The following is a 26386-nucleotide window of genomic DNA, read 5'->3' as shown; positions in this document are numbered from 1 at the left end:
ACAGTTTCGATATTATTGTTGCATTAAGCACGATTCAGACGGTACGTCAGCTTCCGGGAACGTAAAATGAAAGTCATCAATTTTCAAGTTTTAAATATTGACTCTCCATCCCAAGTAACAGTCTAAGGGTCGTTTTCAATTTGCACTATACCGGTGCTTGCTACCCGAAGACATGAATAAATGAACAAAAATGACGAAAACATAAACTGTAAACCTTGATTACAATTTTATTTCTGACTTCGAAATTTTCCCACATGCAACATAAATGTTTCTGCCACATTACCTCACCGGATCGTGTGAACAGCACTTAAATGACTTAAATGAGAGAATGAAGGATTGAGAGCAGCGCTGCCAGATATAACGATTTATATAAACTAATACAGATTTTTGTATTCTACACCGATAGACTGGAGTTTTGAAAATACAGATTTTCATATTTAATATAATATTTAATAATAAATGCCGAGTTTTATTTGAATCCATTTATTTTATTTGCTTTGATGTGTCTCCATTGTCTATTATTGAAAACAAAAAAAAGTTCACCAGCTCTAGCCGGCGATATTTTAGGCACGTAAAAATTGAAACAATATTTCGAAAGACGACTTTACATCCAGGTTGACTGGAATTATGAGTACCTATTCTCTGCCTATAAGCATACATACAAATTTAGTTATTGTTCTCGATCCTATACTAGAGTTTGTTCCGATCCTATACTAGAGTTTGTTCCGATCCTATACAATAGTTTTCAATGACTGACAATGATTTTTTTTATTAATTGTCATATTTACAGAAGTTTGATATGCGGACTGTATGTTTTTACCGTACTCAGCAGCTATTGAGATTTACCATATCTATTGTATATTTATTTATATTATTCTGTTCCAAAACTTGCGTACTACTGATCGTCCAGTGCAAAAATGTAAAGCAAAGTCTTGGCATTACATTGCTTTTGTGGAATTTGGCCTTTCTGTTTCAACAGACTTCGCAGCCGATTCTTAGTGTACAGAATCATTGCATGGCTAGTACTATGGATCCTACTGACACTAAGAATCCTTCCAGGTAGGGGCTCGAACATACGACAACTGGCTTGTAAGACCAGCGTCCTATGCATTGAACCGCCAACCCGGTGCAAAAATGTGTAATTTTTGTAAAATAAAATGCATATACCGAAATATTGATTATTTCAAATGATTACCGCGAGTTTTCGTCAAAAATTAACAAGATATCCAGGTCTCGCATATCCCGAACAAATCATTGGCAACATCCTTTATTGCGAACATGGTACCCTCAGGCGAGTACGCATCGAATCTCGTACATAGAAGTAGATGAGAGAAATTTCAAATTCGTGCGCGCCAAAATAGCATCACTGCGCACCCATACAATTGACATTATATGTTGATTGTAATGCCATGCAATGGCGTTGCTGAACTGAAGACTGATTTCGCTCCAAACTGACAGGGTCTGGATTAAGCCAGGTCCTTATCCGGCGTTATCTATGGTACAATGATATCTTGAATGTTTAGTACAAAAATTTGTTAGAGAAAACTTTCGAAAGAAATTGCAAGCAAGCTATGAAAGATAGAGTATTAAATTTACACAGAAAGAAATTATGAATTTTACAGGTGACATAATTCTACAAACGATACAATTCATAACTACTTAACTTCTTAAATGACGCAATATTCCATTCGTACAGAAATTTGGTGGCTCCGAGTGTAATTTGCACTCGGCTAGCAAGTGAGACTGTATGAATTTATATGCACGATTTACCAGCCAAACAGATATGTGCTTCTGTGGCTCAGTCGACTAACTGGTGTGCTTTGTGATCTAATGTTTTTCGGTTCAAGTCGTGGTGTTGCTGTCGATCTTTTGATTTTTATTCCATTCGTTTTAAACCATGTCATTTTCAAATCAAACAATTTTACATGATCTTGAATACAAACTTGTGTGAAATACGACGCTCCATTTATGTGCATCTGATAAGATGTAAAATCACAAGAATTTTTCAAACTGTGTAACACCAGATGAAAGAGAAAACTTTTCTCTGACGTTTACTATTATGACTTACTCTCAGCGAGTGCCGAGTCATTCGAAATTACTCTTCAAAGTGAATGTTGATGGATGGCTTATTGGCCGTTATAAAAAAAACGCGAGATATTAAATTCAGGTCTGACCATATGGGAAATAGACAATATAAGGTTGTCCGAAAATTTCGGATTTACCATTTAATGTCGATTTATCGTTTTGTAAACAATAAGAGACAATGTCACGAAACAATAATTTTTCCTCCAAATACCATTTCTGTGAATGTACACAAATTTTATACTTGCTCTATATCGATTTTCAAATTATTGTCATTTAAATATTGTATGGTACTATCTGACAGCTCTCGATAAATTCTTCAAATGGCTTAATAAGTAAGTGACAGCCTCTATTCGTTTACTTTCTCTTATAATAATTATTGGGACTACAATAAGATTAGATTAGACATCTGTCATTATTATTCAGTTCATATTGTTTCGAGGTTGTTTTAAAAACCTTGTTTTTCACTGTGTTATTTATGAGTATTTTGTGTTAACCAAGCAGCATTTGCGGGAAGTTTTTGTTTTCTATTTGAATTGGAAGAAAAGTACAGCTGAAGAGCATCTTATTTTTGTGGATGTTTACGATGATGATGCTCCAACTGATAAATCATGTAGGGAATGAAAGTGAGTCAACAAGCAGTATCTGTACGACTAAAATCCAAGGGAATGATTCAAAAGCAATGCAGTTACATACATTACATACTTATGAACTGAAACCGAGAGACATTAAAAAGCGATTTTTACTGGCGAGCAGCTTATTTCAAAGAAATTTTTAACATCAAATTGTTACTGGGGATAAAAAATGAATATTTTATGATGACTTCAAGAAGTATAAATACTACATGTTGTGCATCTGGTGGGACCAGAAGGGTGTTGTGTGCTATGAGCTGCTACAGTTAGGCGATACTATAACGGGTTCTTGGTATAGGCTGCAATTGATGCGTTTGAGCCGTGCATTGCTAGAAGAATGATCGGAATACAAACAATAACATGATAAAGCCATTCTAGTGCATGACAACGCTCGGCTTCATGTCGCAAAAGTCGTAAACAAATCCAAGTGTGACATTTAGTCGTACCCGCTGCATTCTCCTAACATTGCTCCTAACATTGATTACTGGTTGTTCCGATGGCTGCATCACGATCTGGCAGGTCATCGGTTTACTTCTTGCGCAGAAATCGAACATTGGCTTCACACTTGTATCACCCTAAAAGAAGAAACATTTTTTGAGATTGAACTCGAAAGTTGCTTAAGAAGTGGGAAAAAGTAATAACTAGAGATGAACGATACTTTGATTAATCTTTAAATTCTATTTATTTTAAATAAATGCATTTTTGACCCCAACAAACGCACCCAATTAATTTGTATTCCCAATACTATACAACTCCGCATTACATAACGCACCTCTGAGTAATAAATGAAGACAGCTTTTTTGTACTCGGAAATACAAATTTTCAAATGAGTTATCTGGCATCTCTGACTAATGATGATTGTTTGTCTGATACTATTTGACAGTTGCTTTTATAAAAGTTGAACAAGTTCGTAATTTTGATTGATTTTGTGAGCAATTTTCTAAAAGTATTGCGTGTAATTTTGTCGATTGATACTTTCATAGTTATATAGCACATATTGTGATTATAAATTAAAGAAAATTGGGTATTATAGGTGTTCAAACAATTACTATTAGGTAAAAGTTACATTCTGTATAATAGATGATCGTAATTGACTTTCTTTTTTCTCAAATGTATTGAAAACAAAGAACAAGCTGAATATCTGATACCACAATACACATTATTTATTTTCATTCTGTTTGGGACCTTATTAAAGCCACAAAAAGTACGCATGCTTTATATTACGTAGTAAAATGGTAAACACTGATGGTTGATTAAGGTCAAATTGATAATCTCACTGCCGAGTTCACAATGGATCCAAAACAAATAACTGCTCTAGCAAAATTATTAAAAGATAAAGGCGATAAAGTACTAAACTTTGAACATAAACTATCGTTATCAGGTAAATTATATCGATGATTACATCAAATTTCACTTATGTACTCTTCATTTCAGGGTCATTATTAAGAGCCTTGAACGACTCTTTTAGTTTGATTGTTGATCAAAATGAAATATTACCGCCTAAGAGTTTTCAGGTTGTAAAACCAAACAATGCCAAGTCGGATGTTTTTCGGGATTTGCAGTTTATTTATGATTTTGTACAAAAAACTACTGTGTTAAGTTTGAATCAATTCATCAATGATGATCCGTATCGGTTTGAAGTTGACATAAGTAAGTTTCGAAATCTCAGATCGCTTGAAATTCAAAAGATCCCTGTAAACCAGATAATTGGCATTCAACAAATGCGATCACAATTGAATGAAATCAGCTGCATTCGTAGTATATTACATGTGAAAGAAATTATCACATCATGCGGAGGAGACAATAGTAATGGATTTACGTGGAATGAACTAAGAATCGCAAATTTCTCTTACAATATGTTGCACCATATTGATAGTTCTCTCGAATTTACTCCATGGCTAGAGCATCTCAATCTTAGTCACAACCAGATCGTCAGTGCTTCGGCTATTAAATGGCTTCCGAACTTGCGGGTACTCAACTTAGGTTTTAACCGATTAACGTATATACCATCGTTTCATGTGGATGCCATCAGAAAGCTACAAGTCCTTCTCATATCTAATAATTTCATTGAAGATCTTTCGGGCATATCTCGTTTGCTGAGTCTTACTGATTTGGATCTTTCGGGAAACTGCATCGTAGATCATACTGCTCTTCTCCCCGTTAGTACGCTTTCTTTACTCTGCTGTTTGAGTTTGCAAGACAATCCACTAGCATGTCATCCAAGGCATCGACAGGCGACTGCTCGATATTTGAACAAAAAAACTTCTAAATTGCGATTTGTACTTGATAGTGAGCCATTATCAAAGTACGAAAAATCTCTTACCGGCAACTATGACAGTTATCATGCTATCCTGGTACCGAGAAGTCCGGGAAGTGTTAGTTCAAGTGGTTTCAATACACCAACGAGAAAAAGTTTAATGAACACACCGACCGGTAGTGTTACCTCGAAGAGTAGTTTCAACTGGGACTCTAAAGGTAATTTTGTTTACTTATCCGTGGTAGCGAATCTAGATTCCACTTATCAGGTTTGTTTTTACAGATGATTTAAGTTCTTCTGTGATCAGCCAAAAGAGGATAAAAGTACGTCGCGCGATCATTTCCGAAAGTGAACAGGACGAGAAAAATTGTGCGACGGTTGAACAAGCGGATCCAAATGCTTCGACAAAAAGTTTAGGTAAGTGAAAATTCTTTCGATTCTTTCGGTCTTTTTATCGTTAATTAGGAAGTGAATGTTTAATGAGATTTAGATAATTTGTTAATATATAGTTAAAATTAACAGGCCCATTGTAGTCCTAATGATAATTTCTAATACTGCTTAAAAAGTTGACTTTTATCAGACCCTGTCAGCTTGGAGCGAAATCAATTTTCAGTTCAGCAACGCTATCGCATGGCATTACATTCAACATATCATGTCAACTCTATGGGTGCGCAGAGCGGCTATTTTGGGGCGCACGAATTTGACATTTCTCTCCCCTACTTTTATGAACGAAATTCAATGCGGACTCCCCTGAGGGCGCCAGGATGTTGTTAAAGATTTGTTCGGGAAATGTGAGATCTGGAACGATTTTTAAATTTACAAACATGTTATGAATTTTCACTGGTGTTCACTAGGGAATTGATAGTGCCAGCGCCGCTTTTACGTATTAATGGGTCAGGGGGGTAAAATTTTTTCGTGTGCCTCTAATTACCTGTATGACCTTTTTTTGCTCGGTGGATACCGTCAAGGGCCCTTTTGCCCCTCTGTAAAAGTGACCCTGGATAGTGTCCAATAATTTACTCCAGTCGGCCTAGAGTTTGGGCAGCATCCAGCAACAAAAAATTACCAAGAATAGATCTCAAGGTTTTCTGCTTCCATGTTGTAGAAGGCAGTTGATTTCAAGTGTTCTTCATCTAGCTTTACCGTCAGACACTGATTTGAAATTTTGTTGTTGTCTCTTTCGCTGCCTATGCTTGTGTTCGAGATCATAATCATCAGTGCTGCAAGAACATCAAATAGATGATGACGCTCATGTACCATAATAGGTAGCGAAAGGGACAAAAACAAAATCTCAAATCAGTGTCTGACAATAAAGCAGAGAGTGAAAATAGACTTGCAATACGATGTGTAAATTCGCGGAGGGTTTGTCATAGTGATATGTCTATAATTGGATACCGTGGCGACTGAGTGCAGCGAAGCATGCTCGGTTCTTCCAGTTTATTTGGCAGAACAATTTCCGCGGATAGCAGCCAGCTACGAGTTCGAGTCCCGTCTCTGCGATAACTTTTTTGCGGTTTTCATTACATAGTTGTATTCGAATACCATTTTTCCAATCTGTTTTTCTCGTTAGGTACTGATCAAATTAAAAATTCTTGAAATGCTCTACTAAAAAGTGTTAGACCATACTCGCCCCTTAAGCAAACCTAAATCATTGTTCTGTTGGTTTATGTTCGGAGTTATATAGTTTCATTCATATTTATTTATTCATTTATTTAGAGTTCAGCAACGACCATTTGGAAACGAAAAAGCAGATCGAGAAACTTCGGAAGCAGTATGGCAGTGAGTGGTTACAGAGTCAAGCGGGAAATATGGTGAAGAATGTGATAGGTTTCGATCCGTCGAGCGAAAAGGAATTCGAAAGTGTGATGCATTATGAAAATGACAGCCATAGAGTAACGATGTCATCAACGATATCATCACAGTCACTCAGGATCGTTAGTACAGCTTCAAAGAAAGAATTTGAGGACAGCATGATAACATCCACTCCAGTGGACCGGGAGCGCTCAACTCTTTTGGAAACATTTGAATCGCCTATCAAAGCTCACTTAGAACGACAATCCGATGGTCAGCTCAATGAATCAGATTTCAAAAGTGTAATGAACGAAAACGATTCTAACTACCAATCAGTTGCCAATACAACAGTTGAAAACTCAATGAAGCCTCCATTAGATCTGACTGACATTTACGGAAATATTGCAGATATTGAAATAGGTGATAAAATATCTTATATTCTGTATGCATCGCTTTTAACAATTTTCTTATACATTTCATTGTAGAATCTGATATTGAGGATAATGAAAAGTGTTATGTAGTTAACGCCAAGGGCAATCCTACAGAATTATGCCTAATAATTTCCGATGTGAGCATACGCGAGAAAAATAGTGGGAAGTAAGTTGAATTAATTAATTGTTGTTATTTACCAACTGGGGTAGATATCACAAACCTATATTTTCCTTTGAACCTGGGTTTTAGAACTAAAACGCGCTGGGGTATCAAGACGCTGCAGGCATGTGAAAGACCTACATCTACCAGTATCACTTTATTGTTTGATACGGTCAAAAAGGATAAAAAAACGAGGACGTATGAGATAGATGAAGTTACCTGCCAACAGCTAGAACAATTTCTACGAGATCTTTTGTCTAAAAGACCATTGTCGGAGATGAATCAGAGGCTCTTCAAATGTGTTGTATGTAACGCAAAATTTTCCAGAGAAATCAACACGAAAAAGGCACTGGATGGTTCGTTGTTTTCATTACAACCTAATGGAACAAAACACTTATAACTGTAATTTGCAGATTTACAATGTCCAGAATGTAGTGGCGGTTACTGTATTGAGATAAAAGAATCACCTACAAAACATTTTTTGGACGATTTTGACAAGCCGACCAGTTGCGACGATGGTGTGGTAGGTGTTGATGAATTCGTACAGCCTGTAGCAGGAACTTCCGGTCTTGGAGCAGTGATGAAAAAGAGTGGGTCAAAAAATAGTATCGGTATGTTTTGTTTTTTAAATTGCTTAGTACGCTTTTCGTAATGGTGGTATGAATTTGATTGATTAATTAGGGACCATGATATTATACTTTTAAATAACGAAATCTAGAAGTTTAATTATAATGTAGTTATTTAGGTTTTGCATCCATACTAACCTCACTAATATTTGTCGTTTTAAACTGAATCGTCTTTCTATTTCGGTGTGGATTGAGTTTTAACTAAATGTTTACTATCTAATAGCACCACCGGATGCATGGAAGGCGCCGGTCCAAAATAATCCGAGTAAGCTGCTTGTTTTAGTTTTTTTTGTCAACACGAGCACGAATAATATTCTTGATTGGGAATCTTAGACAATTTAAGAATATTTTTCTGTTGCGTACACTAATATTTGGTTGGTATTGAAACTAGCTATTGGTTAAAATTAATTGTTATTTTTCCGAATTGCCCATTTGGTGTGTGTGTCGTAAACGGCTAGTTTCAATTTCGGTAAAATAATAATAAATCACATCACATCTGAGCAAAACAATTGTTTTTTTTTGCACTATTTACTATTTCTCTAAAGTGATGCTATTTATTATTTTGAATTTCGCCAAAATTATTAACAAATTATTAACATGATTTGATTTGTTTTAGGGTCAGCTGGCTCACTGAATGATTCGTCATCCTGTTCGCGGATATCCCAACCAAGCAGTTCATGTGATTCTAATCGTAGTGTCGCTGGTAGCACAAACTCGGAACGGGATCGGGATGTTGATTTGCTTGCAAACGAGAGTGATATTGAAATCTTGAGCAATCCTAGTCAGAGCAGCATTGAGGTTTTGGATCGAGGGTACGTAATCATTATATAGAACTAACTCAACCCAACGTTACTCGGGAATGTTTCGTGAATGCAAGACTGTAAAAAGATTCCGGAAATAGTTCTGCCAATTGAAATAATCTTAATGAGATGAAACACAACCTGATTGAACAATGCTCCGTATATGCTCAGACTGTGCACGGACAGTATGCCATCTTAGGTCTCATAATAATCATAATATTCACGGTATTCTTGTCATATCATTAATCCCTTTTGTTAGAAAATTTTAAACACTTTTCTTTCTATTAGCACGTTCCTAGTAACCTCTGAGATCCAAAAACTATCTGTGCTTGTAACGTACTTTAATTAACGTTCCTCGTCACATCGGATTAATAATGCCTCAAACTCTCGTGCTTATGAACACTTTCTACTCCATCCTCACTATAAATATTATTATGACATTCTTCTTTACCTGATAACGAAAGGCTTGTTTATCACCACAAATACATTCGTCCTATAGAATAACGATCCAGGTAATACAAATATAGTCGTAAATTGGTCTTCCATTTAAAAAAATACCCTTATGACTCTGACGTGCAAAATTCATAAGCACGGGAGTTTGAGGCATTGAGTCCAAATTTGATGATAATCTTCATGATTTATGATGATTACGATTATTAAGCAGAAATATACAAACAAATTAACTTTAGAGCCCTTTTGTTAGATATAAAAAAGCAAATTCCCGGATTACATTCCTTCAGTGGAATTTGACCTTTCTGTTTCATCAGATTTCGCAGCCGATTCATAGCGTACAGAACCATTGCATGGCTAGTATTAATATCCTACTGACCTAAGGCTGTGAACCATTTCGTGGTTAATTTTAACTTTTGGTTAAAATCCTACACTGAGGAAAAAATTTCTTCGAGAATCATAATATTTGCATATGAAATTTAACCAAAGGAATTTAATATGGATATCATACGACTGTGCTATGAGAACATAAACGTCGAATAACATATGAATATTGTAACGTACTATTATGAATTTCATCAAGACAACGTATGAATAATGTATTGGTGTTATCATGAATATTATATTGTAGTCGAATGAATAAGAAAACGATTTAAAATGACTTTTAAATGGTTCTGCTATGAACTCCAATATATATAGTCTTGATTTTTGTAAAATACTATCATATATTTCATAAAGGTGACGTATGAAAGATATACGGATTATATCATGAACCTCATATCATGATTGTATGTAGAAGAAAGTTTTATAAGATGATTTCTAATTGGTTTTGTTGTAAATTTTTACATGTATGATTATGGTGTTATATATAAGATATGATTTCCTCCTCCTCCTCCTCCTCTTCCTCGTTCAGGGCAATGTCCTCTAGATCAACAATGACTAAGTTAGATAGATTCTGTAAAATGTTTCTTTTAATAATGACTGTGCAAGAAAACTAACTTAACTCACATTTTTTCACACCATTCCAATATCCACGTCTATATTACATCGAACTTCCACGTTGCTTCGACACGAAAAAGCGCTTGTTCGATTTTCTCTCGTGGCCAAGCCACCGTATCTACGCCACACTCTGTATAATGCAATAACTGTGATATTATTTTGGAATATTGATCTAAGTCAAATTACCTTCAAATACAGCCAACGCTGCCGCAGGAACTTCGAGATCCGCCAGTAACTTTGTTTTTAATGCCATTTTACTTTTCAAATAATGAGCGTATGCTATTTTTTACTCAAGGATCGCTTATAAAGTTCATTAGCTCGTCGCATGAAAATTATAACAAAATCGCACGCATTTCATAAACTAGTTGATGATAATTAAATTTCTCAAAACTTTTGTATAATATTCAATATCGCTTAACATATGCCTTATAATCTTCAATCTTACTTTTCATAATGTTTACCATCGCTTCGTATGAAATTTAAATCCCAGCTGTATGCACTGCGCAAACACTCTTAAATTGTTCATACGAAACACTTTATAAATATCGTCAGTTCAGTTGTCGTAGTTTTCATTAGTGCATCATATGAAATGTATTTCGAAGTCGTATGCCTTTTACAAACAAGATTATTGTCATCATACGTGTCACAGACAAGATATGTTAGAAAAATAATTATTATAATATTTAATAGAACGTCGTATGAAATTCAACATGTAGTTTTAAGCATTCAATAAACAATCCTATGGTAGTGATATGCATCGTATGAAAACGAATCGAGTTCTTAAAAAAATCGTTCATACGAAATAAATTATGAATCTCGTACGCTCAGTTTGCTCAGTGTACACTTGAGTGGTTATTTTGTGTCGAGTAGTTAAATTTAACTAAAACTGTGGCCCATTTCAAAGTTTAACGGATGGGAAGTTATTTGGGTTCATTTTGCACTGGAAATAATTTTGATTAAAGAATTGATATTAGAATTTTCTTTGCATGATTTTTTTCAGTGTCGGAAAATAACCATCGATCTGTCAAAAATAACCATGTTTTCGAACAGGGTTATTTTTGACAACATCAAAATAACCACTCGAGTGTCAGATTTCAACCAAAAGGTAAAATTAACCACGAAATGGTTCACAGCCTAAGAATCTTTCCAGATCGGGGTTCGAACATATGACAACTGGCTTGTAAAACCAGCGCCAATATATTTGTTATTATACACTTGTTTGCTTAAATGTGTCAAAGGTTTTTTTTGTGTTTTAATCGCTATGCACATTACGCAGTTAGTCTTCGTGGACTCAATTTGATCGACAATGAAGTAACAAAATATCTTCAGTCACTGATAATTCCTAATAGTTATTAAAGTTCACATATGGTTATCCAGTTTGATCCAATTCTAGCACGCTTGTTCGCGTTTTTGCGGATTTCTTATGAAAATTTTCAAAGTTTTGCGATTCCCCGCAGGTATGCGTTTTTTACGAAAATTTATTTAATATCAAATGTCTCAAAATACATGAAACCACAGAGAATAGATATCCAAGTAGAGATTTCAATTTGTGTAAAAAATTTAAATTTTCCTGTAGAGACACTTCGAGCAATCCAGTAATTCCTAATGGACTCTTGCGTTCAAGCTTTCATACAATGGTAATTCATGCGTGCAAACTGCAAAGTCGTGCGCAACGATGTTTTTACACCCCGGTGGCACGATTGTCATCTGCATACAATTGGCTTGAAGCCGAAATTTTTGGTTCTTTGGTTCTAGTTCGCTGTAAAATGCTGTGTTTTAGCAGTGTTCATACGTTCACATTTTTCTTCATGCGGTTGCACCACCATAAGGAAACGATTTCGATGAAATATAATCAAACTATAATAAACCAAAATTCCTTTTCTTATTAAAAAAGAGGTCAAATTACTTGTTTTATAGAGAATACTAGACTAGAGTTATATTTATATTGGGTTTGAAGAAATTAACTTTTGACACCAGTGTGATTTGTTTGTATGGTATGAACGTAGCTTAACATATTGTTGACAAACAACGCCACCAAAACAAAATGCGTCGGTTTCAGGAACCAGCTTCCATACCAGGGGGGTGGATTTGAAACGGATTTTAACTTGAATTTTTACTTTACAAGGCCTTTTTGAAAAAGTTTGAACTAGCTTGGATGTCTGTTTTCTGTGATGAAACGTTGAGATCAGGTATTATAGCAACATTTTTTTTTGAAAAAAGTAACTTCTTGCAGATGCAGTTAGAGCGAACTCAGTCTGTTAGAGTGAACTTCAGTCTTCATACTATTATGCGTTTTTTCAGCGGTATATAAAATCAGTAAATCTTTTAATTACTTTGTCTTATATCATCAGGTTACATGCCGTTGAATAGAAAGAAAACTTGTTTTTTTAATGGTTAAGAAAGAGTCTTAATTTGTGTATAAATAGAGAACAGCGAATCATGTCTTTAAATGTGATGTAATGTGAAGTGAAGCCACCATAAGTTCAAGGACTTGCCAGTGGATGCGGGTAGACTTACAGTAGCCCCGATATGACTCATCCATTCACCTTCTTACTATAGCTGTTACCGAAAAGCGAACAAAAAAGGTTGTGCGGATATGTAAGTAGAGTCACTTACTCGTATTCCGCGGGAATAAAAGATGCTCTTCCAACCATAACATCCAGTGCATGGATGAAGCATATCGTTATACATGCTTGAACCCGCCTGATGGTTTGTTTGAGAAGGGCGCGTCAGACTCATTTCAAACCTTCAGAAGGAAACAAGTTTCCTTCAAGTGACTTGGGCTGGCTATCCACAATCCCTCGTCCAGTCATCAATTCGTCCGATGCCCTGATGCTCCCTCCCCTTTACGCCCCCGTGATAAATGTTTTATATTGATAAATACAATGAAACATAGTGTAATGAAATTAATATAACATAAAATGATATAATAGAACATAACATAACATAATATAATATAATATAATTTAATTTAATATAATATAATACAATGTCATACAATATAATATAATATATTATAAAACAATATATAAAATAACAGTTAATGTAGAGTGTCAGTTATGCTCTTCTATCTTCGCAATACTGCAGAAAGTAGAATATTTCTCTTCTAATAACAATAATAATATTCACATATATAAAAATAATATATGTTATTATTATTGATGACAAATAATAATAATAACAATAAATATAATAATGAAAATAATAATAAAAAACAATATAATATAGTACAATGAAATATATAATAAATAATAGAACGAAAAAAATGGTATGTTGCGATATGCTATGATATTATATTAGTTGAATTTATATGTCATTTCTCAGCCTCTCATTCTGCCATCAACGCATTTCATCTACCAATTGTCACCACAGACACACGTGTAGGCATGAAACAGCTCACCTTGTGACGACCTTGATAGTTAGTTAAAAGATTACTTTAAAAATGATAACTTATAAGGAAAATAATTTATATTTTGCGCAGAGGTACGTAGTACTACTCATAATAAACCCTATAATATAATATAATACAACATAATGCAATACAATATTACATAATATAATAGAATACAATATAATATAATATAATAAAATAAAATATAATATAATACAATATAATATGATATAATGCAATGCAGTATAATACCATACAACATAGTATATAACAACATAAAATAGTGTAAGACGATAATATATGAAACTATATGCTATTATACAATATAACAGTTAATGTCGCAGTGTAAGTTACGCTCTTCTAATAATAATAATAATAATAAAAATAATACATGATGTAATAAACAACAGAATTATATGTTGTAATATACTATGATAAACATTGAACTTTAGGATGGGCTTCTACCTAAAAGCCATTTCGCACCCTCTCATTCTGCTACTAACACAGAAGGCGATAGCACCCAGTCGACGCCGTTCTATTGACCAAATGTCATCATAGACGCTCGGGAAGGCATGAGATAGGGACTTGTGAGGACTTAGTTATATCACCACAGCGAATCATGTCTTTAAATGTGGATAAATTGAAGCAGAACCAAGTAACATATTCAATTCAATAAATACTTGTAGTAGTTTCCAGTGTTACTTTTTAAATATAGCATAACAACTTCAAACTCCTCAAAATGCTAATGAAACCATTATGAGATTATATTTCAGCCTAGTAGACTATTTTTCATAGGATTTATGAAGCAAAATGAAACATCAAACCTATGTCAAATCTATTTCGGAATGATTTAAAATTCAAGGAGGTTATAAAATCAGTTTTATAATAAAAAACCTTATTTAATATAATTTAATGAAAATTCCGTAATGAATAAACTGTTATGTTGATAGCATTTTTTCTGGAAAATGTGCGTGCCATGCCGTTTTTGATAATTACAAACTAAGAATGTCTTAGATTTAATTACTATTAGAAGACTCAATGTTAAAATTTATGCGCTCTTACTTTTACCTTGAAATTTATGTAGATTTTGAAAAAGTCGGCATGACTTACAAACAAAATTTGGTGATTCATCACCTTTTTGAAAGAAATCAGCTTCGTTGCATGAAAAATAGTGCTAGTGTTCCGAAAATTAGTTCTAAAAGCCTTTCATATTTCCTCCATTTTCTACTTTTATTTGATGTCAGAGAATGTTACGGTAGAACATCAAATTTTCAGTAATGCTAATTACATTAAAACAATGGAGGAAAAAATCTTGTATCCCAGGACAAACGTGTCATAAATGTACCTTAAAACCATAAAATTTGATATGTGTGAAACTGTCATCCGATAAACACTCACACACAAAACTAGTTAATAGTCAATAATTCAGAGAGTTAATAATTAATAGTTCAGAGAGGCATTGATTATATATGTCATAAATCAAATACTAGGAATCCACTTCAAACCGCAAAAGTTTTTGGTTTCTATATTATCAATCATCGGAGCATTAAGCTAAGTATTGAGTTGTTTCGTTTCACTGTATATTCATTCTGTGTGCAAAACGTGTCTGTCACCTCATCGTTGTACGCGTACAGCCTTGTACATAAATCATTGTACGGGAATCACATGTTTGTCAGCGGTATAAAGCAAAGTGTTGTGAATGCTTATTTATATAAAAAGTATAATTAAAAATATTTTCGTGACCTGACTTGTCCATGAGACCGACGACAATTAAATTTCAATTGACCTAAAGTATATTGAAATTTCGACAATTAACATATTTGAATAAATTACGAATAATTGATTTTCAAATCTCACTTATTTGACATCTATTCACCCCTTTTTTATAACGACCAATAAGCCACCTTTCAACTTCTACTTTTGAAAGAAATTACAGGCGAGCTTTGAAAAACAGAGAATTAAATTTAACACCAGGCGAAAGAGAAAACTTTTATACCGTTTACTATTATGACTTACTCTCAGCGAGTGCCGAAGTCATTGGAAATTATTCTTCAAAGTGAATGTTGATGGATGGCTTATTGGTCGTTATTAAAATAACGCGTGGATTATTCAAAAGTTATTGTTGTTCAATAGACTCACTGATACATTCTGCATTTTATTTTCAAAACTTTATGTGAACTCCGAAATTTCACATAGGATGAAAATATTACAATTTCAACTCATTTGCAAAGTATAACCGTATGACCGTATCTCCATTAATAATGTTTTTATACTACGACTTTACGGAGAAAAATTAATAGATTATTTACGAAATGAATGAGCTGAAACAGCAACATTTATAAGAAACAATAACTTCAACGTTCATATGAAAAATTAACCTCTTTTCCTGAAAGTTGAAAAAATTAGATTGGATGTCTGGATATATTGTCCAATCAGTGCAATTTTGTATGTATTTAATGTTAGTAATTTCATCAGTTGATATCAGTGTTGTAATACTTTAGTTTCAAACTAATACATTGTTGTTCGGTTATATTCCTAATGTATCCTCATATTTCAGGTTTCATCCTAGTAGAAAACATTCAGAAGAGAGAAAAATATTCCCGTTACCAGAGTTGGATAGGACAAACGACGAAAATTTTAACTTATCGACAACTCTTATAAACCAAGAAACTTCTACAAATGATCTCATCGCCAAAGTGACGGAAACCTTCAAGCAAGCAATCAAAGTTGAGGACACTTCAAACAATGCTCCGATTCAGTCAGACAATGAATTGAATTCAATGCTCAAACCTAATAATGTTCTACAACATAAGAAGGCAGTCTTGACATCTGCGAATCTAACAGAAAGTAGCTCTTCCGGTTCTGTTACCGATAGTGTATGTACTGCCTATGAGTCGAATCAAGGTGAGCTCGACATAGATAACTGATGCAGAAGAATCTAACTAAAATTATTGTTATATTGTAGATCAAAAGCAGAGTACTATCTCTGAGGAATCCAGTGACAATGATAAAGCGAAAAATGATCACCGTATGGATAAAAATGTGTCATCAGCTTCAACTAAAGGTGAAAATTCAGTAATCAGCACAATGCTTGGCGGTCTCTTCCAATCGACTAACATGTTGATGTCAAAAACTCCTAAATTAAATAAGACGGACTCCTCATTAACACTTTCATTTGAACCAATTCGATACTCGTATAACGATTATGCAAATGTGGACCATAGATTAAAACTATACCTCTACCAAAATTTGTTTGAGGATTCAAATGAATCGCTTAAATGGCTGGTTTCATGTGTTATTTTCGATGAAAATCAGCTTGATATTTGGCCTACCGGATTTGATGGATTGTTTATTATGTCTACTACTAAGTTTTATGTAATGAAGAAAGTTGCTGCTGAAAGGTGATTGGGTTGCCTTTATATTTTCGATTTGATTTTCACGTAATTTGTTTTTCAAGTGATGATCCGTCAACTTGGATGAGGAAACATTTATCCGGAACAATCGATCGGGTTGGTATTGTTCAGGTCCTTCCATGGAAGATTGGAATGAAATTCGTGATTAGTGCAATTGGCGGCATTCATATCGTTTTGCAAGATATTCTACGTACAGATTCCCTCATTTTGTTTTTTGCAGGTATATTTTCCAATGAACAATATTACTGGATTCTCATGTGTTTTGTCTGTTCTTGTTCTAGATAACCCACTCCCCGAATATTGTACATTTGATTATCAGTCATCTGAACTACTAACCGCAAAACTGGGTAAAGTTACCAAAGGTGAAATGGTAAAAATTTTGATGATTGTAAATTTTTGTGACGTTTTGTCCAACGATGAGCTGCAAAGCGTGCAGCTTTGTACGTTGTTATTGACGGATAACCATCTTCATTTAGCAGCAGATATTAAATGGCTTAATGAAAGTAGTAAGTATCCGATTGAGCCGAAATACACCCAGTTGATGACGAATCTAGTCGAGCTAGAAAACATCAATGGAGTATCGTGCCGACTTCATTTCATGGACGAGCAGGAAGATAAATACGAAACGTGGCGGATAGATTTTGCCACAGATACTGCCAAAGAGAGCACTGTTACGACAATTTGTAGTTCTTGGGAGAAGATTTTCGGAGTGCCTTTAATCAGTAGTAAAAGTGCTAAAAACAGCAATAATAATAATAATAACAGTAGTAACATAACTGATGATAATAATAGCCATACAAATGTTAGTAGTATGTCTTCTAAAGGTAACAAAAATAGTGCGACAAGTACCAGAAACTAATGTGTACATATACCACCGTCCATATTTTAATTTAGAAAGCTTGAGTTGATGTCAGCATTGATAGACGTTTATGAATAATTTGTTTGTTTCTGAGGTGATATTAGATTTTATGAAGGGATACGTGTTTTATCATTCGTTCGTGTGTTGTGTACTATGTAAAATATCGTGATTACAACAGTTTTACTCTATTTAACCATATGATAGCTAATTGGTAGTAGGTATCTGAATTATGTGATCAAATCATTTCACTGTCCCAATTTGATTCATAATGTATATATATAAACATTTGCTACCTGAGCGTGAATAAAGTCTAATGTATCGAAATACCAACATAAAAATTTGTTTTTTTTTCAAATTACGTCGAAAATAATACATCATCAAATTTGCAAGAAGATGCAATGGAATTGAATATTGTTTTTCAGAACCCATATTCAGAACCGAAAGCTTCATTTCTTCGCTTCGATGTTTACATTCATAAATTGAATGTTAGCTATTTTACATGATGTCCATGAATTGTACGCATATCAGTTCAATTGTGATTTTATTTCAGTTCCATTGTGATTTATTTTCGCTCATCAAACACGTATATTATATGCTGTTCACAAAAAATGCGTTTTGGTTAATAAAACCGACTTTTAAACCTATGCCGAATCTCACATATTCACCCCTAGTCTGTATTTGCATTCTCTAATTCGATCGAGTGATGCTTTTGTATACAATATACAATATATGGAAAACTCGAACTCGATCGAGCTACAGAATGCCAAATTTCGTATTCGATCGAAACAATCCGATTCGAACGAAATACAGAATCGGGGTGATTATTCGAATCAGTTCGTCGAGATTACAAAGTTTATGTTTGTATGGGCTTATGCGTGTATATGACAAAAATATGCACTCACTTTTCGCATTTTCACCAACTTAGACTCGAATGATTGTCAGAACGACGTGTTTTAAAGACCTTGGTGTCTTTCTCGATGAGCAACTGACATTCAAGCAACACATTAGCTATATCGTTTCTAAAGTTTCTCGCAACCTAGGATTTGTAATGAGGATGGCTAAACATTTTACAGACGTGCACTGTTTAAAATCTCTGTTTTGCTCGCTTGTTCGTTCATCCTTGGAGTACTGTTCTGTCGTTTGGAACCCTCACTACATAAACGGAGCTCATAGAATCGAATCGATACAACGCAGATTCATTCGCTTCGCCCTACGGCGCTTACCGTGGAACAATCCTCACCAACTACCAAGCTACGTAAGTCGCGGGTTATTAATCGGTCTCGATACACTACAAGTTCGTCGAGTTGTTGCACGTGCTTTATTGATAGCAGATGTTCTGACCGATAGGATTGACTGCCTTGCTTTGCTCCGCGAAATTAATATCAACGTCCGACCCCGGGCTCTTCGCAACAGTGCATTTCTTCGACTTCCTTTACGACGAACTAACTACGGTGCTAACAATGCTATTATTGGCTTGCAGAGATCATTCAACCGCGTTTCATCAGGATTTGACTTCAATCTATCACGCAGTAGGATACTTGGAATTTTTTTATATATTACTAGAAATTATCATTAGGACCATATTGTGTCTGTTGATTATACCTAAATAAATAAATAAATTCTGCCCCAAAGCATGTTTTTTGTATTTCACATGGATCTTACTTCCGGTTTCCGATTTGAATGATGATTGAAAAAGCGGTAATTTCAGTAGTTTGCATTTATAGAAGAAGAGATGCAGATGAGCTAATTTGTTAAGAATAGTAAATAAATATCTTTAGTTTTATAGGTATTTGAAGTTGATGACTACACAAACTCATCGGATATATCGTTTCACGGATTCGAAACTCAAAATTATTTCGGTGGTACTAGCTTACGCTCGAACAAGCTTTCCTGTTTCTATTCAATGAACACTTCAGGAATTCCACAGAAATCATTTTGATAATATGAATAATATGAGAAATGATAGGGGACATGCGTTAAACACCTACCACATTCTGATGGATTATAAACCGTTGTGTTGATGTTGACATTAAGGTTGAACAATTGTTAATCACACAATTTTGCTTGTGAATAATTTGAACAGTGCTTTAAAGAAATTTGACTTCCAATATTTTGGTTTTTCATAAATACGTTTATTTCTTAAGGCATTTTAGATAAGTTTTTTTTCGCCGTATTATCACTTTTACATATTATGGTCACGACGATTTGAATTTAATAAAACATGTTCCTCTTATTTTTGCTTTTCTCATATAGAAAGGTTATGCAGTCACTGTGAAAACCAACTTTTGAACCGAGGCCCGGAGGGCCGAGTGTCATATACCATTCGACTCAGTTCGTCGAGTGCGCAAAATGTCTGTCTGTCTGTGTGTGTGTGTGTGTGTGTGTGTGTGTGTGTGTGTGTGTGTGTGTGTGTGTGTGTGTGTGTGTGTGTGTGTGTGTGTGTGTGTGTGTGTGTGTGTGTGTGTGTGTGTGTGTGTGTGTGTGTGTGTGTGTGTGTGTGTGTGTGTGTGTGTGTGTGTGTGTGTGTGTGTGTGTGTGTGTGTGTGTGTGTGTGTGTGTGTGTGTGTGTGTGTGTGTGTGTGTGTGTGTGTGTGTGTGTGTGTGTGTGTGTGTGTCACTCTCCAAGGCATTTGAAAGTCAAAGTCTGAGCGATCATTCTTCCCATGATATGAAGCTGAAGCTGAGCGGGATCATGCTTCCTTGAAAAGACGACCAGTTCTGTTTTCTCTGCGGAGAATTCGATGCCCAATTGAACAACCCAAACGGACAAGTTATCTAAGGTAGCTAATTCTGAATGTTGCCCAATCGCCATGTGAAAAATGCATGCGCTTTTCTGACAAAAGGTTGTGCAAATAATTATTTAAAACCGCTGGAAGTTCTTTTGGTGGAGCTTGTCTGAAAGAACATCAATGGAAACTTAATCAAATGTTCCTTTAATGTCTAAATATACATATGCCATTTGCTGTTTTTGAGCGAAGGCAATTTGTATGTCAGACGAAAGTAATGCAAGGCAATCATTCGTCCCTTTATTTCTACGGAAGCCAAACTGAGTATCTGACAACAAGCCGTTTGTCGAAGAATAATTTTTTCGAACAATTTTCTGATGTAGGACAACATCGCAATGGGTTTATATGAGTTGTGATTGGAAGCTGGTTTCCCCGGTTATTGAATGGCGATAACTTTCACTTACCTCTAGTCAGGTGGAACAATGTTTTGCTAAAGAAATTTGTTGAACAATTCCAACAAACTTTTTTTGCGAGATCGGGTAGTGAAACTATTGTTAAGAGGAGATTCCCAAATAATGCTCTGCATAGGAACAGAATCTGGGCAAACTTTCCTAGCAAAGTCAAATATCCATCGGTTCGAGTATTTCTCACTCTCATTTCCCACGTTACGATTCCTCATTCATCTGGCCGTGTTCCAAAAAGTACCTATTGATGTTCCTCTCGACAAACTTTCAACAAAATTTCTCCAATAGCTTTGGCCCGAATTATGCTCTTGGAGGTTCTATAACATTTCCCCGAAAACCATTCTCCAGAACATAAAAAACCGAAGCTTTTTCCCCAGAAATTTATTGCCCAGAAAGTACTAATCTCCAGAAATACAAACTCTAGAAAGTAAGAAAATCCAGAAAAAAAAATCCCAGAATGTACCAAAGTCCAGAAAAACATACACTCGAAGGCATTAGTCGCTAAAACAGTATTATTGGTATAATATCGTTTGGCATGATGGTTATTTGGTATAATAGTTATTTGGCGTAACAGATAAACATGCTGCTTAATAGAATTTGTTCTAATTTACTGCGATTTTGAAAGGTCTAATGCGGCTACGCCTCATCGTTTTTAATAACCTGCTGTCCGACCTCGCTGCCGCTCGTTCGGACTTAACTGAGGGATAGCTCCTAGCTTTGGGTAATCCGGGCAAACGCACGCAACTAGACAGAGGTGATTTCTGCGGGGGCGCTGCCCCCCCGCAGTGGCCGGCGCATCCGACGGCGGGTCGCCGGCGCACTCGCGGCCTTCGGCCGTCTCGACCTGAATCATCTATGACGAACAGAATATTGTGTAAGCATTGAATAAAATAATTATATAAAATGGTAGTGTGCTATTTACTGACGGGAGTGGTACGGTTACCAGTGGAATGGATTCGGATATTAAGCGACTAAGTGAAAAGAAACACACGCGTTAACTGTAACGAATTTGTTGAGAAACATTTATGGAACACGAGAACGAACCGCACTACACAGAAACGGGATTGTTAATAATGTCTTCTTCTCTGCTTTATCCATTTACCGGACACGGTTGCCAGATAGAGGCAATATTGCGAAGAACAGTGGTGTGTCAATGTAGCTAGGTGGTCGTTGTTTTTCTCCACACTCCTCCTCAAAGAACAGCAGGTACATTGAGACTTCTTAGCCCCAGCAATTCATTAAACTGTCGATGCTTTACTGCTCCAAGAGGCTTCGTCATACAATCCGCAACCATTTGGTCTGTTGGACAGTAACGCAGTTGAATCACTCTCTTCTCACACAAATCTTTTACGTAGTTCTCCTTGGTATCGATATGCTTCGAACGCCGGCTTACACGTTCTGTCTTCACAAACGAGAGACAGCCTTGATTGTCTTCGTTTATAACTGTAGGGCTCTTCTGCTCCTCGTCAAAATCCTGAAGAAGCTGCCTCAACCATACGGTCTGTTGACAGGCTTCACTGAGCGCCACGTATTCCGCCTCCATCGTCGAAAGCGTGACAGAAGTCTGTCGACGGCTAGCCCAAGAGATGACACCTCCTGCAAACATGAACACATGACCGGATGTCGACTTGCGACTATCAACATCACCAGCCCAATCGGAGTCCGAATATCCGACAAGAGCTTGATCTGGATCTCCTCCTAGTCGTAGACTATACTCAGCAGTATCCTTAAGATATCGAAGAATACGTTTCGCAGCGGTCCAATCTGCCTCACCCGGAGTGCTGAACTTGCGTCCGAGAATTGCAGTACAGGCCGCTATATCTGGCCTAGCATTTACAGCAAGATATAACAAACCACCTACAAGACTACGATACTTTGTTTGGTCATCAAAGGGTTTGCTTATATCCACTATCTTCAAGTACCCTGGTTCCATGGGTGACTTCGCCGTTTTAGCTTGCTCCATACCAAATTTTGCTATCAGCTTGTTGATGTAACTCTTCAAACGAACGTTATAGATTCCGTCTTTTTGTTGAATCTCCATTCCGAGAAAGTGTCGAACTTCACCAAGGTTAGTTAGCTCAAACTCCTTACTCAGAGAATCGAAAACACTACTGATTTCTTGTTTATCCGTTGATCCAAGCAATATGTCATCAACATACACGAGCAAAAACACTTTGATCGAGCCAACCGTTTTGCGGTACAAACACGGATCAGCACCCGACGATTTGAAACCCAGCTTCGTAAGAACCTCGTTCAATCTTCTGTACCAGCATCTCGCCGATTGTTTTAACCCATATATACTGCGCTTGAGACAACAAACAAACTCCTGCTTGCCAGGTACTGCGTATCCAGGTGGCTGCCGCATTAAAATTTCATCATCGAGTAATCCATGAAGGTATGCCGTCTTCACGTCAAGATGTTTGACAAACATGTTTTGCTTCGAAGCTACTGCAAAGAACGTTCGAAGTGTAGCTTGACAAGTTACGGGTGCAAATACTTGGTCATAATCGACTCCAAACTGCTGCGTATATCCCTGAGCAACAATTCTGGCTTTGAACTTTACAACTTCATCCTTTTCATTTCGCTTTATCTTGTAAACCCATCTCGATCCAATAACCTTGCGCCCCTGTGGTAATGGAATCAACTCCCAGGTTCCATTTTGGTGATGAGAGGCTATTTCGTTTTGCATCGCCTTTTGCCATTCCGGGTTCTTTACTGCTTCACGAAAATCTGATGGTTCCTCTACTGCACATGCCGCAATCCCAACGGCATAATCCATGACGTAGTCATCTAAACGTTTCGGTGTTACTCCTCGATTTGGTCGAATCGATCGACGCTTATTGCCAGCAACATCATTGTCGTTAGTAGGAGCATCATGGTATTTATCATCAGTAGACTCCGAGTGACTGTCATTCTCCTCTTTGAAGGAAACAGGATCATTGGAAAACGGTATTGATATTGGATACTCCACTGAACTTGTACCTGTAACCAGTGGGTACAATTTTGATTGTTGGTCTCCGCCACAAACATGGGCTAAACGCGACCTGCTCAGTTTCCACTCCTCTCTTCTAAAATCATAGAGTCTTATTAGTCTAAGGCGTTCACCAGTGTGAGTGATAGCCTTCCACGTCCGTGTTTACATGCGAGACGGATGGGTCACTCACGAAGGTAAATGTGGCAGATATGCACCTTACGTGTATCACTGCAGCGGTTAGAACTTTTTGTCGCGCAACATCCCATTCGCTGTGGTTGGTGCTATTGGAAAAGCTACCAATATTTGACAGTTTATAAAGTCAGCCTGTATGGACTAGGCAACAAAATAAAATAAAAAACATTTCCGATTTCCGATTCTGTACAAGGTTGGCTGAGCTCAGCAAAAGTTGGGAATGTTCTTTTTGTTAGTAGCACTCAAAGGAGTAAGAAGTGCGCGCGATTCTCCCGATTAAAGTGATTTACTTAAAAAAAAGTGATGTACCGATTTATTAATGTTATCCTTTCTTATAGCTTAGTGAAAATAAAAGTCAGTGAGCATTTGTAAATTTATGATACTATTGTACAGTTAAAATTAGTAATACGGTTAGTTAAATTACAAATTAAAAGTGTGTCATACAAATTAAAATATGTACTTATATCTAATAGTGTTAAAACAGCGACAAGGCATCCACAGTTAACACGAAAACGTAGGAAAATTTGTTAAAAGGTAAAATAATAAAATAAATTATGTATAGTGGATGTAGGTTAGATCTCAGCAAACACGTGACAAAATTGCTAATGTCTTCTGGGTAGGTCCCAGTGGCCTTTTTGTTTCGGGCTGGAGACTTGGTCCGAAGCCATTTTCATTTACAGTGACCAACGGAGAGAAACCTGACGCGGTCCAACCGCAAGCCACTCCAAGGCAACTCCGACCTCACTAGTCCCACGTCAATTGGTGAACTTTAAAGACAGATTCGATAAACATCAAGGCATACAGGATAAAGAGAACCCCGTGTGTTGCTTCTGTGAGATGGCGTCCCACATACCGTTGGTTGGGACGATTCCGTAGAAAATTCCAAGACTACCTACGGCTGGCACATGGTCAGTTACTATTGAAGATTATCGATCATCTCGTCGAAGATAATGCACACTACTATTCCGGAATAAAAACCGCAAGTAAAACAATCCCATGTGACGTCACATAGATTTAAGAAAACCAATGTTAGGCTAGCAATAAATTTGTTAATAATGTCCAGAAAATCTGTGTCAGTTTAGTTTGAAAGGGTAGTCATTATTAGTGTCGTTACACACTATTTTGCATCGGTTTCCAGGCTCGAAAGGGGCCTCCAGCCCTCGCCTTCGAGTGCTCACCTCAAAGAAAGATTCCCGAATTTCGCTTTTGAGCATTTGGTAAAGTAGCATTTGCGCCTATTGGTAGTCCACCTTGACCATTACCTACAGTGAATGTTTCGTTTTCCTAATGTTCCCGTTAGCAAAAGAATACACGTGGTGAGTATATGCTAGCACCGAACGTTGAACAGTAGTAGTGTGAATAACCCGTCCTCAACCACCCACTGAGCGAGTCGTGGGGCAACATACCATTCCCAAGCTCGATGAATCTGGCATCACGGCTCACTGTTATCAGATCAGTTTCACGGTCTACAAAGCGATACCCTTTGTGTTCCATCGAGTATCCGACAAAAGTTAGTTTCTTCGCCTTTCCCTCCATTTTTCCACGCTTCAACTGTGGTATATGCACGAACGCTTCACTCCCGAAAACTTTCAGGTGTCCCAGTTCCGGCGTACGTCCCCAACATAACTCATAAGGTGTTTTCTGAATGGATCTTGACGGTAATCGGTTCTGCAAGTACGTTGCGGTAAGCGAGGCTTCTCCCCAGAATCGCTTCTCGAGGCCTGAGTCAAGCAGCATACAGGTTGCCATCTCGGTGAGAGATCTGTTCTTTCGCTCCGCTACACCATTCTGCTGTGGCGAATATGGGGTTGTAAACTGTGGTTTTATGCCTTCTACACGATAAAATTTTCGCAACTCTTTATTGTCGAACTCGCCACCGCCATCGGAGCGAATCACTTTCGGCTTCTTGCCGTGAAGGTTTTCCACCCAACGAACATAATCCTTAATGTTCTCAGCTGCTTGCCATTTGTGCTGTAAGAGGTAGGTTACTGCGAATCGACTATAGTCATCGATGATGTTCATAATATACCGGTTACCGCTCGGGGTGGCGGTCTTCATCGGGCCACACAGATCCGTGTGCACGATGTCGAGGATACCAGTCGATTTCCGTTCAGTTACTGCAGGAAATGGTGGCCGAGC

At 36.5% G+C, this 26386-nt stretch overlaps 1 protein-coding gene and 1 long non-coding RNA gene across 5 annotated transcripts; both read left to right on the top strand.

Moving 5' to 3' along the window:
* Nucleotides 1-3603: 3603 nt before the first annotated feature.
* On the top strand, nucleotides 3604-18217 carry LOC131433132 (uncharacterized). Of its 4 annotated transcripts, none has more exons than XM_058599959.1 (14): nucleotides 3604-3769; nucleotides 3910-4095; nucleotides 4149-5189; nucleotides 5254-5388; nucleotides 6688-7182; nucleotides 7248-7359; nucleotides 7444-7709; nucleotides 7767-7964; nucleotides 8203-8244; nucleotides 8596-8791; nucleotides 16177-16523; nucleotides 16585-17020; nucleotides 17077-17252; nucleotides 17314-18217. In XM_058599959.1, the coding sequence occupies exons 2-14, from the start codon at nucleotides 4005-4007 to the stop codon at nucleotides 17889-17891; spliced, it is 4113 nt and encodes a 1370-aa protein (XP_058455942.1). In that variant the 5' UTR covers nucleotides 3604-3769; nucleotides 3910-4004; the 3' UTR covers nucleotides 17892-18217. The 4 variants fall into 4 exon arrangements, with proteins under 4 accessions (XP_058455942.1, XP_058455943.1, XP_058455940.1 ...); XM_058599960.1 differs by having other exon boundaries at nucleotides 3842-4095; nucleotides 7767-7943; XM_058599957.1 differs by having other exon boundaries at nucleotides 3842-4095.
* A 5886-nt stretch (nucleotides 18218-24103) lies between these two features.
* On the top strand, nucleotides 24104-25616 carry LOC131433146 (uncharacterized). Its single transcript, XR_009230024.1, has 3 exons — nucleotides 24104-24528; nucleotides 24586-24657; nucleotides 24721-25616. It is a non-coding gene; the product is annotated as an uncharacterized LOC131433146 (long non-coding RNA).
* The last annotated feature ends 770 nt before the right edge of the window (nucleotides 25617-26386 follow it).

The sequence above is a fragment of the Malaya genurostris genome, chromosome 2 (assembly GCF_030247185.1).
Source record: "Malaya genurostris strain Urasoe2022 chromosome 2, Malgen_1.1, whole genome shotgun sequence".
NCBI lineage: Eukaryota > Metazoa > Arthropoda > Insecta > Diptera > Culicidae > Malaya > Malaya genurostris.
Note: the sequence above shows the minus strand (reverse complement) of the source record. Positions and strands in the feature narration are given on the sequence as shown.